Here is a 12,938-nt window from a genome sequence, read left to right as displayed (position 1 = left end):
CCTGGTTGATTCTGGTCAAGGGCATGTACCTTGGTTGCGGGCACATCCCCAGTAGGGGGTGTGCAAGAGGCAGCTGATCCGTGTTTCTCTCTCATTGATGTTTAACTCTATCTCTCTCCTTACCTCTCTGTAAAAAAATCGATAAAATATATTTAAAAGAAATAAGAAACATAAAAAAGAACCAGTCAGAAATTAAGAATATAGTAACTGAAGAATACAGTAGAGGGAACCAACAGTGATTAAAAGGTAAGGTAACAGCCCAGCTGGGTTGAACCAGGAAGTTACTGTTCAATTCCGAATCAGGAAATATGCCTGGGTTGCAGGCTCAGTCCCCAGTGGGGGGTGTTCAGGAGGCAGCCAATCAATGATTCTTTCTCTTCCTCTCCATTCCTCTCTAAAATCAATAAAATATATCTATATCTATCTATGTCTATATCTATATGTAAAGAGATATATCGATATATATTTAAAAGGTAAGGTAGCAGAAAATACCCAATAAGAACAGTAAACAGAAAAATAATTTAGAACAGGAGGATAGTTTAAGGGGCCTTTGGAACAACACCAACATTTGCTGAGAGAAAGCAAGGAATTGAAAACTTATTTGCAGAAATGACAGGAAGTTTTCCTAATCTGACAAAGGAAATAGACATATAAGCCCAGAGAGTCCCAAACAAGATGAACTCAAAGAAGCCTATACCAAGACACATAATTAAAATGCCAAAGGTTAAATACAAAGAGAATTTTGAAAGCAGCAAGTGAAAGGCAGTTATCTGAAAGGAATCTCCCATAGACTGTCAGTCGATTTCTCAACAGAAACTTTAAGATCAGAAGGGATTGGCCTGAAATATTCAAAATAATGAAAAGCAAGGACTTAAAAACAAGATAATGATACTTAGCAAAGCTATCATTTATGTCAAAGGACAGAGAAAAACCTTTCCGGACAAGAAAAAGCTAAAGTTCATCACCACCAAACCAATATTACAAGAAATTTTAAAGGGATTTCTTTAAGAAGAAGAAAAAAAAGGTAAAAAATATGAATAATAAAATGGCAATAACTACATATCTATCAGCATTGCTTTAAACGTAAATGGATTAAATGTTCCCATCATAAGACATTGAATGGCTGAATGGATAAGAAAATAAGACCCTTGTCCGAGCTGGGTGCTCATTTAGGTGGAGCGTCATCTCCACGCCAAAAGGTTGTGGGTTTGATTCCCAGTCAGGGCACGTACCGAGGTTGTGGGTTCCATCTCTGCTTGGAACACTGGTTGCAGGAAACAACCAGTTGATATTTTGTTCACATCGATTTTCTCTGTATCTAGCTAGCTAGCTAGCTATCATCTATCTATTTCTTAAAAAAAAAAAAAAAAAGGCAGCCAAAACCGGTTTGGCTCAATGGATAGAGCATCGGTCTGCGGACTGAAAGGTCCCAGGTTTGATTCCCGTCAAGGGCATATACCTTGGTTGCGGGCACATCCCTGGTAAGGAGTGTGCAGGAGGCAGCTAGTCGGTGTTTCTCTCTCATCAACGTTTCTAGCTCTCTATCCCTCTCCCCCTCTCTCTGTGGAAAATCAATAAAATATATTAAAAAAACAAAAAAAGGCACAAAAAGAAAGAAAAGACCCTTACATATGCTGCCTACAAGAGATACTTTAGATTGAAAGATACATCTAAGGCTCACTTTTCTCATTTCTATAATGGTGAGAATTACATAACACCTGGCTTGCATGGTTGTTAGAAAAGTAGAGAGTGCAGTAAAAATAGAATATGTAAAAAGCCAGCACATGGCTTAAAGTGGGCGCTGAATAAATACTCTTGCGGCTGTAATTATCCCTGTATTTCCCCTTGGTATTGGTCTGTTTTCTTTCAGTATTTACAAGCGTTGTGGGAGGGGGTTAAGGTTTATAAGAACACACTGGATGTCCCAGTAAGTTATATTCAAACAGTGTACTTTCACTCTTCGTTTTTATTTTTATATAACTGATTTCTTTAGTCTTCTTTTAAAAATAAAAAATAAAGTCATTGAACACCAGGCAATATAAAGTGTTATATGTGCTTATTTTAATATTTAGACATTAATTTGAAAAGACAGAGCAGGACACTCTCATTTAGAAGTCTAATACTCCATATAATCCATACTCCATACCCTTGGACTCATACTTAAGGATGATATTTGTATATGTTACCACCTTTTCGTATTGCTCTTAAAATACCTTCTTGCTTCCAAAGTAAAAATTGTCAGAATATCTATTCACAACACAAATACAGTGTTTCTTTGGATTAGGCAGGGGATTTCCTTTTTTTATTAAATAAACAACCTGATTAAAGTGAAGGGCTGTTTATGAGGAGTTTTGTAAACTGTTTATGTCTGCTGGTTCCTCTTTGTAGCAGTATTTGAGCTCCTGGGTAGGAAAAAAAGTAGCTTAGGGGTAAAATGGCTTTAAAACTCTAGGAACTGAAACTACTAATGCTTGGCCCTCTGATAAGTCACTGATTTAATCTGAAAGGTTATTTCACCTCCTACTCAGCTTTACTCTTCTTTTAAACATAGGGTCGTTGTGCATAAGAACTTGTGGCAGTTCTGTAAAAAGAGAAACTCTTATTTATCTGGAATCCAAGCAAGTTCAGATAATTATCCACTATTGTGTTGGTCTTATCTTTAAGAAGGAACACACAAATTACTAGAAAGAGCTGGTTGTAGAAGCAGTCTGCAGGACATGGCACAGATTTGATAGGGTGCAGCCCCGTGCCATCTGGGATACCAGAAGACCTCTCTGGTGGTAATAGCAGGCCTGAGGGGCTGGCTGTCAACTGGGACATTACATTGCTGGAAATGAGATCATGTTAGGTGCTTTACTGCAGGCAATTTTCTGGGAATTAGTAATCTATCTAAGATGTATTACCATAGATAAACTAATTTTTAAGGACAATATTTCCAGAATGTTAATAACATGGGATACCTGGAATAGATCTACCACTACTGTTCTCTTGGTGGTGGGGATGGGAACTTGCATGACACCAAGGGCAGGTAGAGGAAATGGGGACAGCTCTTTTAGGTAAGCTCTGCAGATGCACGCATTCCCCCTGCTTCCTTTCATCCTGGCTGGAAGATCTAAGACTGTTTTCCAAATCTCATTCGCTTTCCCTCTTAGCTCCAGTCCACATTTATGGTTGTAACTAGAAGTATTCATTAGACATGTCATTGAACTATCAAATTCCTGTGTCCAGAGAACAGCCAGAACATGGGGGAACTCTAGGATGAAAGCCTACGTATTATTATATAGCAAATCAATTAAGTCGGGGAGAGGATGACTGGAAGGTAGGTAACTGGAAGTCAGTGGTGGAATCTGTAAAGGCTACAGAGGAAGAAGTATATTCTTTTAGGCAGCAAAGATGACTGCAGAGTAGAAGTGAAGTGCTGAGGATGGACTAGAGTGAAGGGGTAGGTAAGGAATATGGTTTGCGATAAGAATGGACGCTCAGAGACATTATCAGAAAGTGACGGCTTAGGGAGCACTTGGGGATTCCTTTAATTTTAGGAATAATGCCAACCCAACTCTACTCCCAAATGGGTGCCGCTAACTTTGTTAGCATGAGTCCTTGAGAGGGGTAAGGAAGAGGGACTAGAGAAATTCCAGATTTTATTGTAGCCGTGACTAAAATGCTGGTGAGGGTAGGGGTGGGGGTGGCCGGGGAGAGGTCAGTGGAGGAAAAGGAGACATACGTAATACTACATGTAATACTTTAAACAAGAAAAGATTTTAAATAAATAAAATGCTGGTAAAGTTTGAATTAGTAAACTGAATTCTCTATCAATATTTTTGTGTCTTTGTTTGCTTTGCTTTTCACTTCTTAATAAAATTTCTTAGTAAAAAAAAAATTACAGTTTTATCTCATCTGAAAGCATGATGAAAAGGAATATTCTACTTTCCGTGTAGATGAGAGAATGAGGTGTTCAGTGCACACTTAGGGCCTAGGGTGGCAGGTTGTGTGGGCTCGTGGCCATCTGATGGAGCAGGATCTGGACAGAAGGGAAGGTGGGACTGTGGTACCAGCCTCAGCTAAGGCCTTTCCTTCTGGCCAGCCCTTCACAGCACTCACATGCTCATCAGAGACAATCTCTCTATTTTTCGTCAGCTCTGCATTCAGTGGGTTTTAGAGGAAGCAATGAAGGAGGGGGTAGATGGAACAGTTGGCAGAATTGGAAGGGAAAGCAGGGGTGAAGCCATTGGTTTAGATGCCCTCCTGCTTTTACTAGGCAGGTGGCCTGCTTTTTTCAAAGAGAAACGAAAGCTGCCTTGCAAGAAGTGATTTGGAGAGGTGTAAACAAAGGGGTCTTAGGTATTTTTACTTTTGTGGTGTTTAAACTCTGAATTTGTATGAATGTGTCTTTTGAGTTTTTAACCACCATGTGGCCTGTGTGATTTTCAGGTGCTACTGGTGAGCAGTAGTCGCCATCCAGACCGGTGGATTGTCCCTGGAGGAGGCATGGAGCCGGAGGAGGAGCCGGGCATGGCAGCAGTCCGGGAAGTCTGTGAGGAGGTATGCACTGAGAAAGAGCACGGCGTACCCTGTGATCGTGAACCTGTATGTCTGCTAAACACACTGATGGTCGTAGGAAGAAGGCATTTAACAGTTACCGTGTGGATTAAAGAGGAGGTCAGGCGGTGACATGGTAGTGTTTATCAGGCACCGCTCTACGCAGGAAGGGTTCTCACGGAGTCACTGTGTCTACTTATACCAGACAGCCCGGTGACTCGTAAGAAGATCAGGAATCAGCTAGCTGATCAGCCGGAAGGACTGCGGAGAACAGGCAGTCTCGGTACACACGCTCATTCTCATTAGCCTTTGGGGGGGAGGTGGCAGCCTTGTTCTCCTGTGCTCCTGGCTCCTGGCTGTCGAGCAGTGGCTAAAGCAGCAGTTCTGTCAGCCAGAGCTGTTAACGGTGCAGCTCGAGAGAGAACAGTACCTTTTTTGTTTTATTGTAGTCAGATGATGTTCAACGTACATGCTTTGAGTTCCTGAGCCATGCCCTGCATATCTAACTAACACTCCAGAATAAATAGTCAGAAGAAGTAAAGTCTTAGACCCTTGCTTCTCTACTTCAAGAGCTAACAGAGAGATTAGAGAAACTGAGAGATTGCAATTCAAAACCAGGAGGAAGGAACTAATGTTTCTCCATCGTCTCTTGTGGCAACACCATCTTCTGCTCTGCTTATGCTATCTCAGTTAGGCTCCTAATGGCTGGTGTAAGTTTCATCACCCCATTTACTTCCTCTCAACACATAGTGTTTTAGGTTATTTGCTTGTTCCACAGGGATGTAATACTGATTCCAAGAACATATAAAATAGCACTTGGAACAGGTCTCAACTCTACATTTCTTTTGCCTTAATCTGAAAGTTACTTCTCTCATCAAGTCTTTGTAATTCCACCCAGATTTGTTCTTCCTGTGTGTTTATTGCAGTCTGTACTTCTAGCATCATGGTGTCTGTCATCCTTTATTGGTACTGCTTGCTTGTCTGATAGAGTTGATGCTCTATGTAGTCAAGGTACCATTCTCTCTTGCTCACTGTTGAATCCCCAGGGCTTAACACACAGCAAGTACTTAAGAAAATATAATTTTTTTTGCCCTGGCTGGTGTGCTCAGTGGTTAGAGCATTGGCCTACTCACTGAAGGGTTGTGAGTTTGATTCTCTATCAAGGGCACATACCTGAGGTGTGTGGGAGGCAAGCAATTGATGTATCCCTTTCACAGTGATGTTTCTTTTTCTCTTCTGTTCTCTTCTCTTCTGTTCTCTTCTCTACTCTTCTCTTCCTCTCCCTCTCCCTCTCCCTCTCCTTGTCCCTCTCTCTCTCTCCCTCTCTCTCTCTCTCTCTCTCTCTCTCTCTCAAAATCAATGGAAAAAATATCCTCACTCCTTGGGTGAGGATTAAAAAAAGAAAGAAAATATAATTTTTGTATTTTACAGTTATTACAGTTATTACTATTATTGAAATGACAACTGGAGCAGCCACATAAATGCACTTTCAGGTGGTTAGGAGTAAATGTATCTGCTGGTCCTTCAGTTAAATGAGGAAGAAAGTAACAGTGTTGCAGCACCCACCCAGCCAGGCTGTGCAGAAATGAAAGTATGGGCCACCGTGCACAGGCAGGGCTCGCTCATGGTGGGCAGATGACAGTGGGAATGTCTATAGCTCAAGCAGCCTCATCACCGCACCCGCACCCGCACCCATGGCCCAGTCCCTCCCTTCCAGTGTGAAGGAGCCGCCTTCTTCACCTCTTCTCAGTCTCCTGGCTCCTGCTTGCACCTTTTTACTTTGTATTTTTCCTCCCTGTGTGCATCTCACTTTCAGTCTTCCCAAGGAAGGATCTGATTGGTGTTGCCTAGTTACGACTGTTGGTCAGAGCTGCCAGGTCATCTCATCAGCTCCTGCCATTTTGAAGATGTCTGCCATACCTTTGCCCAGTTGCTTATTTCTTACTAGAAGCCTGGTGCACGAATTCATGCATGGATGGGGTCCTGGCCGGCTGGGGCGGGGAGGCGTGGGCGTTGGCTGGCCGGTCCTGTCCCCTGATCGAACTCCTGGTCAAAGGGACAATTTGCATTTAAGCCTTTTATTATATAGGACTAGATGCCCCCTGCAGGAAGATTCCTGCAATAGGGCTTCCTGCTGCGGTCTCCACTGCCCCACCGGCTCCTCTCCCTTCTGCCCGCCCCGCCTGCTTCCCTACCTTCTCTGCCGCCCTGCTTGCTTGCTTCTCCGCAGCTTCGCTCCCTTCTGCAGCACTTGGCTTCTTTCTACCTTGCTTTGGACTTGGTATGCAAATTAACCGCCATCTTGGTTGGGTTAATTTGCATGCTCGCCCTAATTGGCTCGCCCTGATTGGGCGTGACTTGTGGGTGTAGCGAAGGTACGATCAATTTGCATGTTTCTCTTTTATTAGAGAGGATTCCTCTAGCTGTGCTGAGAGTGGCAAGTTCATGTGCTCTACAAGCATAACAACCTGTGCTTAGGTACTGTCTAGGGCAGCTTTCCTGAGGGCCCGTATATGTAGTGAAAAGATATTTACTAACACAGGAAAATGTTTGTAACCCATTCCTAAATGACCAAAGCAGGCTACAAACAGCATTTATGACATGAGACCATAAAATGGGAAAGAAATGTGTATATAACCAAAACCAGTTTGGCTCAGTGGTAGAGCGTCGGTCTGCGGACTGAAAGGTCCCAGGTTCGATTCTGGTCAGGGGCATGTACGTTGGTTGCGGGCACATCACCAGTAGGGGGTGTGCAAGAGGCAGCTGGTCGATGTTTCTCTCTCATCGACGTTTCTAGCTCTCTGTCTCTCTCCCTTCCTCTCTGTAAAAATCAATTAAAAAAATGTGTATATAACCATTTGTGTAGAAAGAATAGAAACCCTGCTTATACACTTACTATATGATAAGCTCTGTCCTCAGCATTTTGCATATATTGCCTCACTAAGTGCTTACCGGACCCTATGCGGTAGGAGCTGTTTGTATTTACACTTTACAGATGAGGGTAAGCTGAGGGTCAGTGAGATTAATAGTTGTCCACACAGATTGTGCCCAGCTATGTGTGTTCAAGCGCTTCCGGTAAGATCTGCATCTAGAGCAGTCGTCAGCAAACTGCGGCTCTTTGGCCCCTTGAGTATTCTAACGCCACTTCTTCAAAATAGACTCACCCAGGCCGAAAACTGACTTCTGCGCATGGGCCACGAAGTTTCAATCGCACTGTACGTGCGCGCCCGCTTGTGGTATTTTGTGGAAGAGCCACTCTCAAGGGACCAAAGAGTTGCATGTGGCTTGTGAGCCGCTGTTTGCCGACCACTGACCCAGTATCTCATCCGTACCCACACTCCTAACGCTGTGCTCCTGAAAGAATGTTCACCCACATGTTCACAGTGGTTATCTTTGGGTTAGTTCATAGGTTATCAAGTTTTTCTGCATTGAACATATATTTATTCTGTTACTAGAAAAGTTCTCTGTATGAACAGGAGTGGACTGCGACTATTAAGTAGTTTATCTTCGCATTGTCAGGGCCTCAGTACCGTTAAACTCAACCTGTTCTAAGCTTCGTTCACCTAGCTGAAGTTTCAGCAAAGTGGCTGAACTTCTGAAACAGGTAAATCTGTAGAACTTGAAACATTAGCAATCACATCAAAGACCTAAAATGTTCCCTTTTATTTTTTATTTATTTATTTTTTTAAAATATATTTTATTGATTTTGTACAGAGAGGAAGGGAGAGAGATAGTTAGAAACATCGATGAGAGAGAGTCATTGATCAGCTGCCTCTTGCACACCCCCTACTGGGGATATGCCTGCAACCAAGGTACATGCCCTTGACCGGAATCGAACCCGGGACCTTTCAGTCCCCAAGCCGACGCTCTATCCATTGAGCCAAACCGGTTTTGGCTAAAATGTTCCCTTTTATAAACTGGCCTCCACTTACTCAGTTGCTTATTGCTAAAACCTAGTACTATAGTGACCCTCAAGGATTAGAGGGGCCAAAACTGGTTTGGCTCAGTGGTAGAGCGTCAGTCTGCGGACTGAAGGGTCCCAGGTTCGATTCTGGTCAAGGGCATGTACATTGGTTGCGGGCACATCCCCGGTAGGGGGCGTGCAAGAGGCAGCTGGTCGATGTTTCTCTCTTATCGATGTTTCTAGCTCGCTCTCTCTCTCTCCCTTCCTCTCTGTAAGAAATCAATAAAATATATTTGGGGAAAAAGAAAAAGGGTTAGAGGGGAAGGCTTCTCCCAGGGCCAGGCCGGGGCAGCAGAGGTTGCAGGAGCCGCCCTGTGGCACTCTCTCTGTAACGAAAAAGAAAATCACCTCTTTGTGTGGTTTTCAGAGCTATTCTTTCTTGCTGATTCCGTGCGAAAGGTAAAACTGTTGGCTGGCAGGGTAAAAAGAGAGAGGCTGGGTCTGCAGCTGTTCTGCCTTCTGTTCATGTCCTATTTTCATTTCTTTTACCCAGTCTCACCTCAGCCAAACCAAGAGCATTATTACAAAAATATAGGACGTCTGAAATCGGAAACAGAAGGAGAGAATTATATGCGTACCTCCAACTGCATTCTCCTCAAGGATGCCATTTCCTTTTGCCTCCTGCTTCATGTCTGGGCAAGGCCATATGCACAGAACCGTTTCTAGAATATAAACTAGAAGGGACTTGTAGGCAGCCTGATAATTAAACTGTGACATAGGCCTGTTCTCTGACTTCCTCACTCGTGTCCTAATACCGTTTCCCCAAAAATAAGACAGTGTCTTATATTAATTTTTTCTCCCAAAGTTGCGCTAGGTCTTATTTTCAGGGGATGTCTTATCTTTCCATGTGCTAGGTCTTATTTTCTGAGGATGTCTTATTTTTGGGGAAACACGGTATCACACTTCTCTGCTACGGTGCTGGCTCTTACCACTTGCTCCTCTGCCATGTAAATACACCATCTTAGAAATTTCTCAGTGTAGTGATGTGTCCTTAGATTTCCCTGCACTTTGATGCTCTCCCTCAAGTTGTTGATACGCTGTCTTGCATAAAGTAAAAATATTACAGCATGTTTGACCTAATTCACCTTCATTTAAGGAAGTTTTTGAACGTCTGGATGCCTCAAGAGTTCAGAGCTGCTTCATAATTTTCTCTAATTTTACTAATCTTATGTCAGCCTGTCAAGAATTTATTGTAACTCTTCTTTTTTTAGTTTGTTAATCCTCACCTGAGGGTATTTTTCCATTGGTTTTTAGAGTGGAAGGGGGGCGGGGAGAGAAACATCGATGTGAGAGACACAGCGATTGGATACCTCCTGCATGCACCCTGACTAGGGCCTGGGGTTCAAGCCTGCAACTGAGGTGCATGCCCTGGACCAGAATCAAACTTCAGTCTAATGGCTGATGCTCTAACCACTGAGAAAACCAGCCAGAGCTTGTAACCCTTCTTGATCTCATTTGTATAATATTTTCATCTAAGAACATGGAAAACTCCATAGTGAACTTTATTTTTAAAATCTGTGCTTCTTATCCCAGTTCGGTACTGTGTGTTCCTGTTCCTGAAAATAAATGGTTATACTCTCTTACATGTATCATAGCAACCAGAAATCTTCAAAGGGTAACTCAAAATGTCTCTCATTAGGGAAGCAGTTTTTCCTATCTCTTGTTCTACACAAGTAGAGTATTTAGAAAGCCTGTGACTACTTGGGAATAGTTTAAGGTTCAATTTTGTTAACCTTTTTAAGCTCAAAAGTATTTGACTCTATTTGAAATGGAGAAAAAAGTGAAGGCTCTGTATGACTGTTATATTTTCAACTTTACAGTCTGAACAGTTGTGAATGGAAGGTGGGGCTAAGGTATCACAGAATTCATTAGGAAAATAACATGATTTTTAAAAAAATCCAGAACCTTAATCACAAAATATATGTCATAATATATGAAGAGTGTTTTCAACCATTTCCACGTGATAAAATAGGGAAGTGATGTTGTAGACCGGGGCCTCCAGCTCATAAGCTTTCGGGAAGGGCGGGCTGGTGGCAGTGTGTCTCTGACAGGGCGGGAGAGCCTGCCCTGGCCACACGGAGCGGGAACCTGCTCAGGCTCAGCCAGCAGTTGTCATGTGGCCGTGAAGACCCGGTGTGGCTCTGATGTTCCAAGAGAAACTCGAATGCTGGGTTCTCTTGTGAGATCTCCTGATCTTTCCATGTAGGTGACTAATTTTACAAAGATTGTTAATGAACATAACCAAGTTTGCATATAGATAAAAAGAAACAGCAACAGCAGTACTGAAAGACCCATAATGAAAACAACCAAAAGATGTCTTCTTAATTAGGTGGATAAGCTGTGTTCCAAGTTTTCACTTTATTTTGATCTGCAAACAAAGCTCCAGCTTCTTGGAAGAACAGAGTTTGCTTTTAGTCTCCTAAATAAGTTCAAGCAAATAAACATTTTTAACCTTGGAAATATTTCACTGTTTAATGGGATGTTAATATGAGAAAACATATCCAGGTGTAAATTACTATAAATCAAAAGAGATCTCAAATTAACTCCATTGGTTTGTCGAGAAGCAGGCTTTATTTAGATATCATTCTCCGAATTTCCATTATTTAATTTTTAATGAATTTTAAATCACACAAATATGAATATTAGCAACAATGTACATGTATGGCTATTTGTACCTATAGATTTGTATTAAAAATAAGTACAAAAATAGGAAGAAAATTCCTATATGTTTGAAATTATTCAAAATAAAAGATTGGGCAAAAAGTAGCCATAATTATGTATCATGTGTCAAATATATTCAAGATCTTGAGGAGGAAACTATGAAGTAGAACAATATGTTGAACACCACTTTCCCTAAGATAAATTGTGTTTTTGTAAGTACTACTTGGTAAGAAGATGTATTTTTAACTCCTTTAGTGACCACATTATAAAGTATAACAATTATGTCTTTTAATACCTACACTAATAAAAGAGAAATATGCAAATCAACGCAACAAAGATGGCGGGTTAATTTGTATACGCAGGTGCAGAGCAAAGACTGAAGGGGCTTGGCTTCTCCGCTGCGGCTGGAGCAGAGGCCTGGGTCCCAGGTGCCAGAGGAAAACTGGTGCCGGCAGCCAGGGGAAGGAAGGCTTATTGCACGAATCTCCGTGCAACGGGCCTCTAGTCTTATATATAATGACTGGAGGCATGGTGCGTGAAATTCATGCACGGGTAGGGTCCCTAGGCCTGGCTGGCGATCAGGGCCAATCCGAGGGGCAATCGGGGGAACCCCCGCTGGCCCCCGCCTAGGCCGGCCTGGGGCCTGTGGGCTGGGGGCAGCTCCTGCATTGAGTGTCTGACCCCTGGTAGTCAGTGCACATCATAGCGACCAGTCATTCCACCCTTCAGTCGATTTGCATATTAGGCTTTTATTGTATAGGATCTTATTCTGATGATTTGTTCTTTTAATAATTTAATGGGAGATATGATTTAAAACTTCAGGAAAGCCTTTGTCCACCTAGCATAAACATATATATTTGTGTGTGGAAGCATCTTTATTCTGCCCTCCTAGGAAAAGCATATGCACAAAAATATAACAAAAGAAATTAAGAGCTTTTCCTTAAGAAAAATAGTTTTGACTATATAAAATGAACAGTGAAATGTACCAGGTCTGGGTGTGGTCGCTGGTGTGAGGCTGTTTTATGTTAGATGACAGGATGAATCCCCCAGATCTCTGGCAGAGGCCCTTAAATAAATCTTACTGAGTCTCTTGTTTCTGGCAGCTGAGACTTAGAAAGGGACTTTCCGCTCAGTTACAATTCAGGGATGAAAGGAGACCTTGGCAAAGACACTGCCCCCTGCAAAGGGACTGGCTGAAGTGCTGAGGTTCTGTGCTCAGCTTTTGCTCTATGCTCACGTGGCCGAGAGTGTAATTCGACTCTGGCCCAGAGCAAGGAGGCCTCCTCTTTCAGAAGAGGGCCTCTGCTCCTCCCGGGTCACTTCCGTGGTTACTTGTAGAGTCAACCATAAAATGAGAATTTTCAGTGACTGTCACTTTGGCTTTTACAAAAACACTTAAGTAGATACTCTTGGCTTTATGAAAAGTTGTATTCAAACGGGTTGATGAGGATGTAAGCATTACATGGCAAAAACCTCTTATACACGGTTAACCATTCTCTACTCTTATAATTGTGAATGATTGCTTAGATCAGAGTGGTTCTCAACCTTGTCAAACTTGATCCCTCCTTTCTGTAGTAAATAAGTTAATGAATTAGCTAATTGATTAATTTATATATTTATGTATAATTTTTAGATGCACTTATTTTATTCTTTTTTTAAAATATATTTTATTTATTTTTTACAGATAGGAAGGGATAGGGATAGAGAGTTAGAAACATCAATGAGAGAGAATCATCGATCAGCTGCCTCTTGCACATCCCCTACTGGGGATGTG

The 12,938-nt window shown here is 42.2% G+C and overlaps 1 protein-coding gene across 1 annotated transcript in view; it reads left to right on the top strand.

Annotated features, from left to right (window-relative positions):
- Positions 1–12,938, top strand: part of NUDT3 (nudix hydrolase 3) — a 69,677-nt gene that overhangs the window by 28,338 nt on the left and 28,401 nt on the right. The window contains exon 2 of the mRNA XM_084890005.1: positions 4,432–4,542. Within this exon, the coding sequence (XP_084746131.1) occupies positions 4,432–4,542 (111 nt within the window). The remainder of the gene's footprint in view (positions 1–4,431; positions 4,543–12,938) is intronic.

This window comes from Pipistrellus hanaki (assembly GCF_964339955.1).
Source record: "Pipistrellus hanaki genome assembly, chromosome: 7".
Classification (NCBI taxonomy): Eukaryota; Metazoa; Chordata; class Mammalia; order Chiroptera; family Vespertilionidae; genus Pipistrellus; species Pipistrellus hanaki.
Note: the sequence above shows the minus strand (reverse complement) of the source record. Positions and strands in the feature narration are given on the sequence as shown.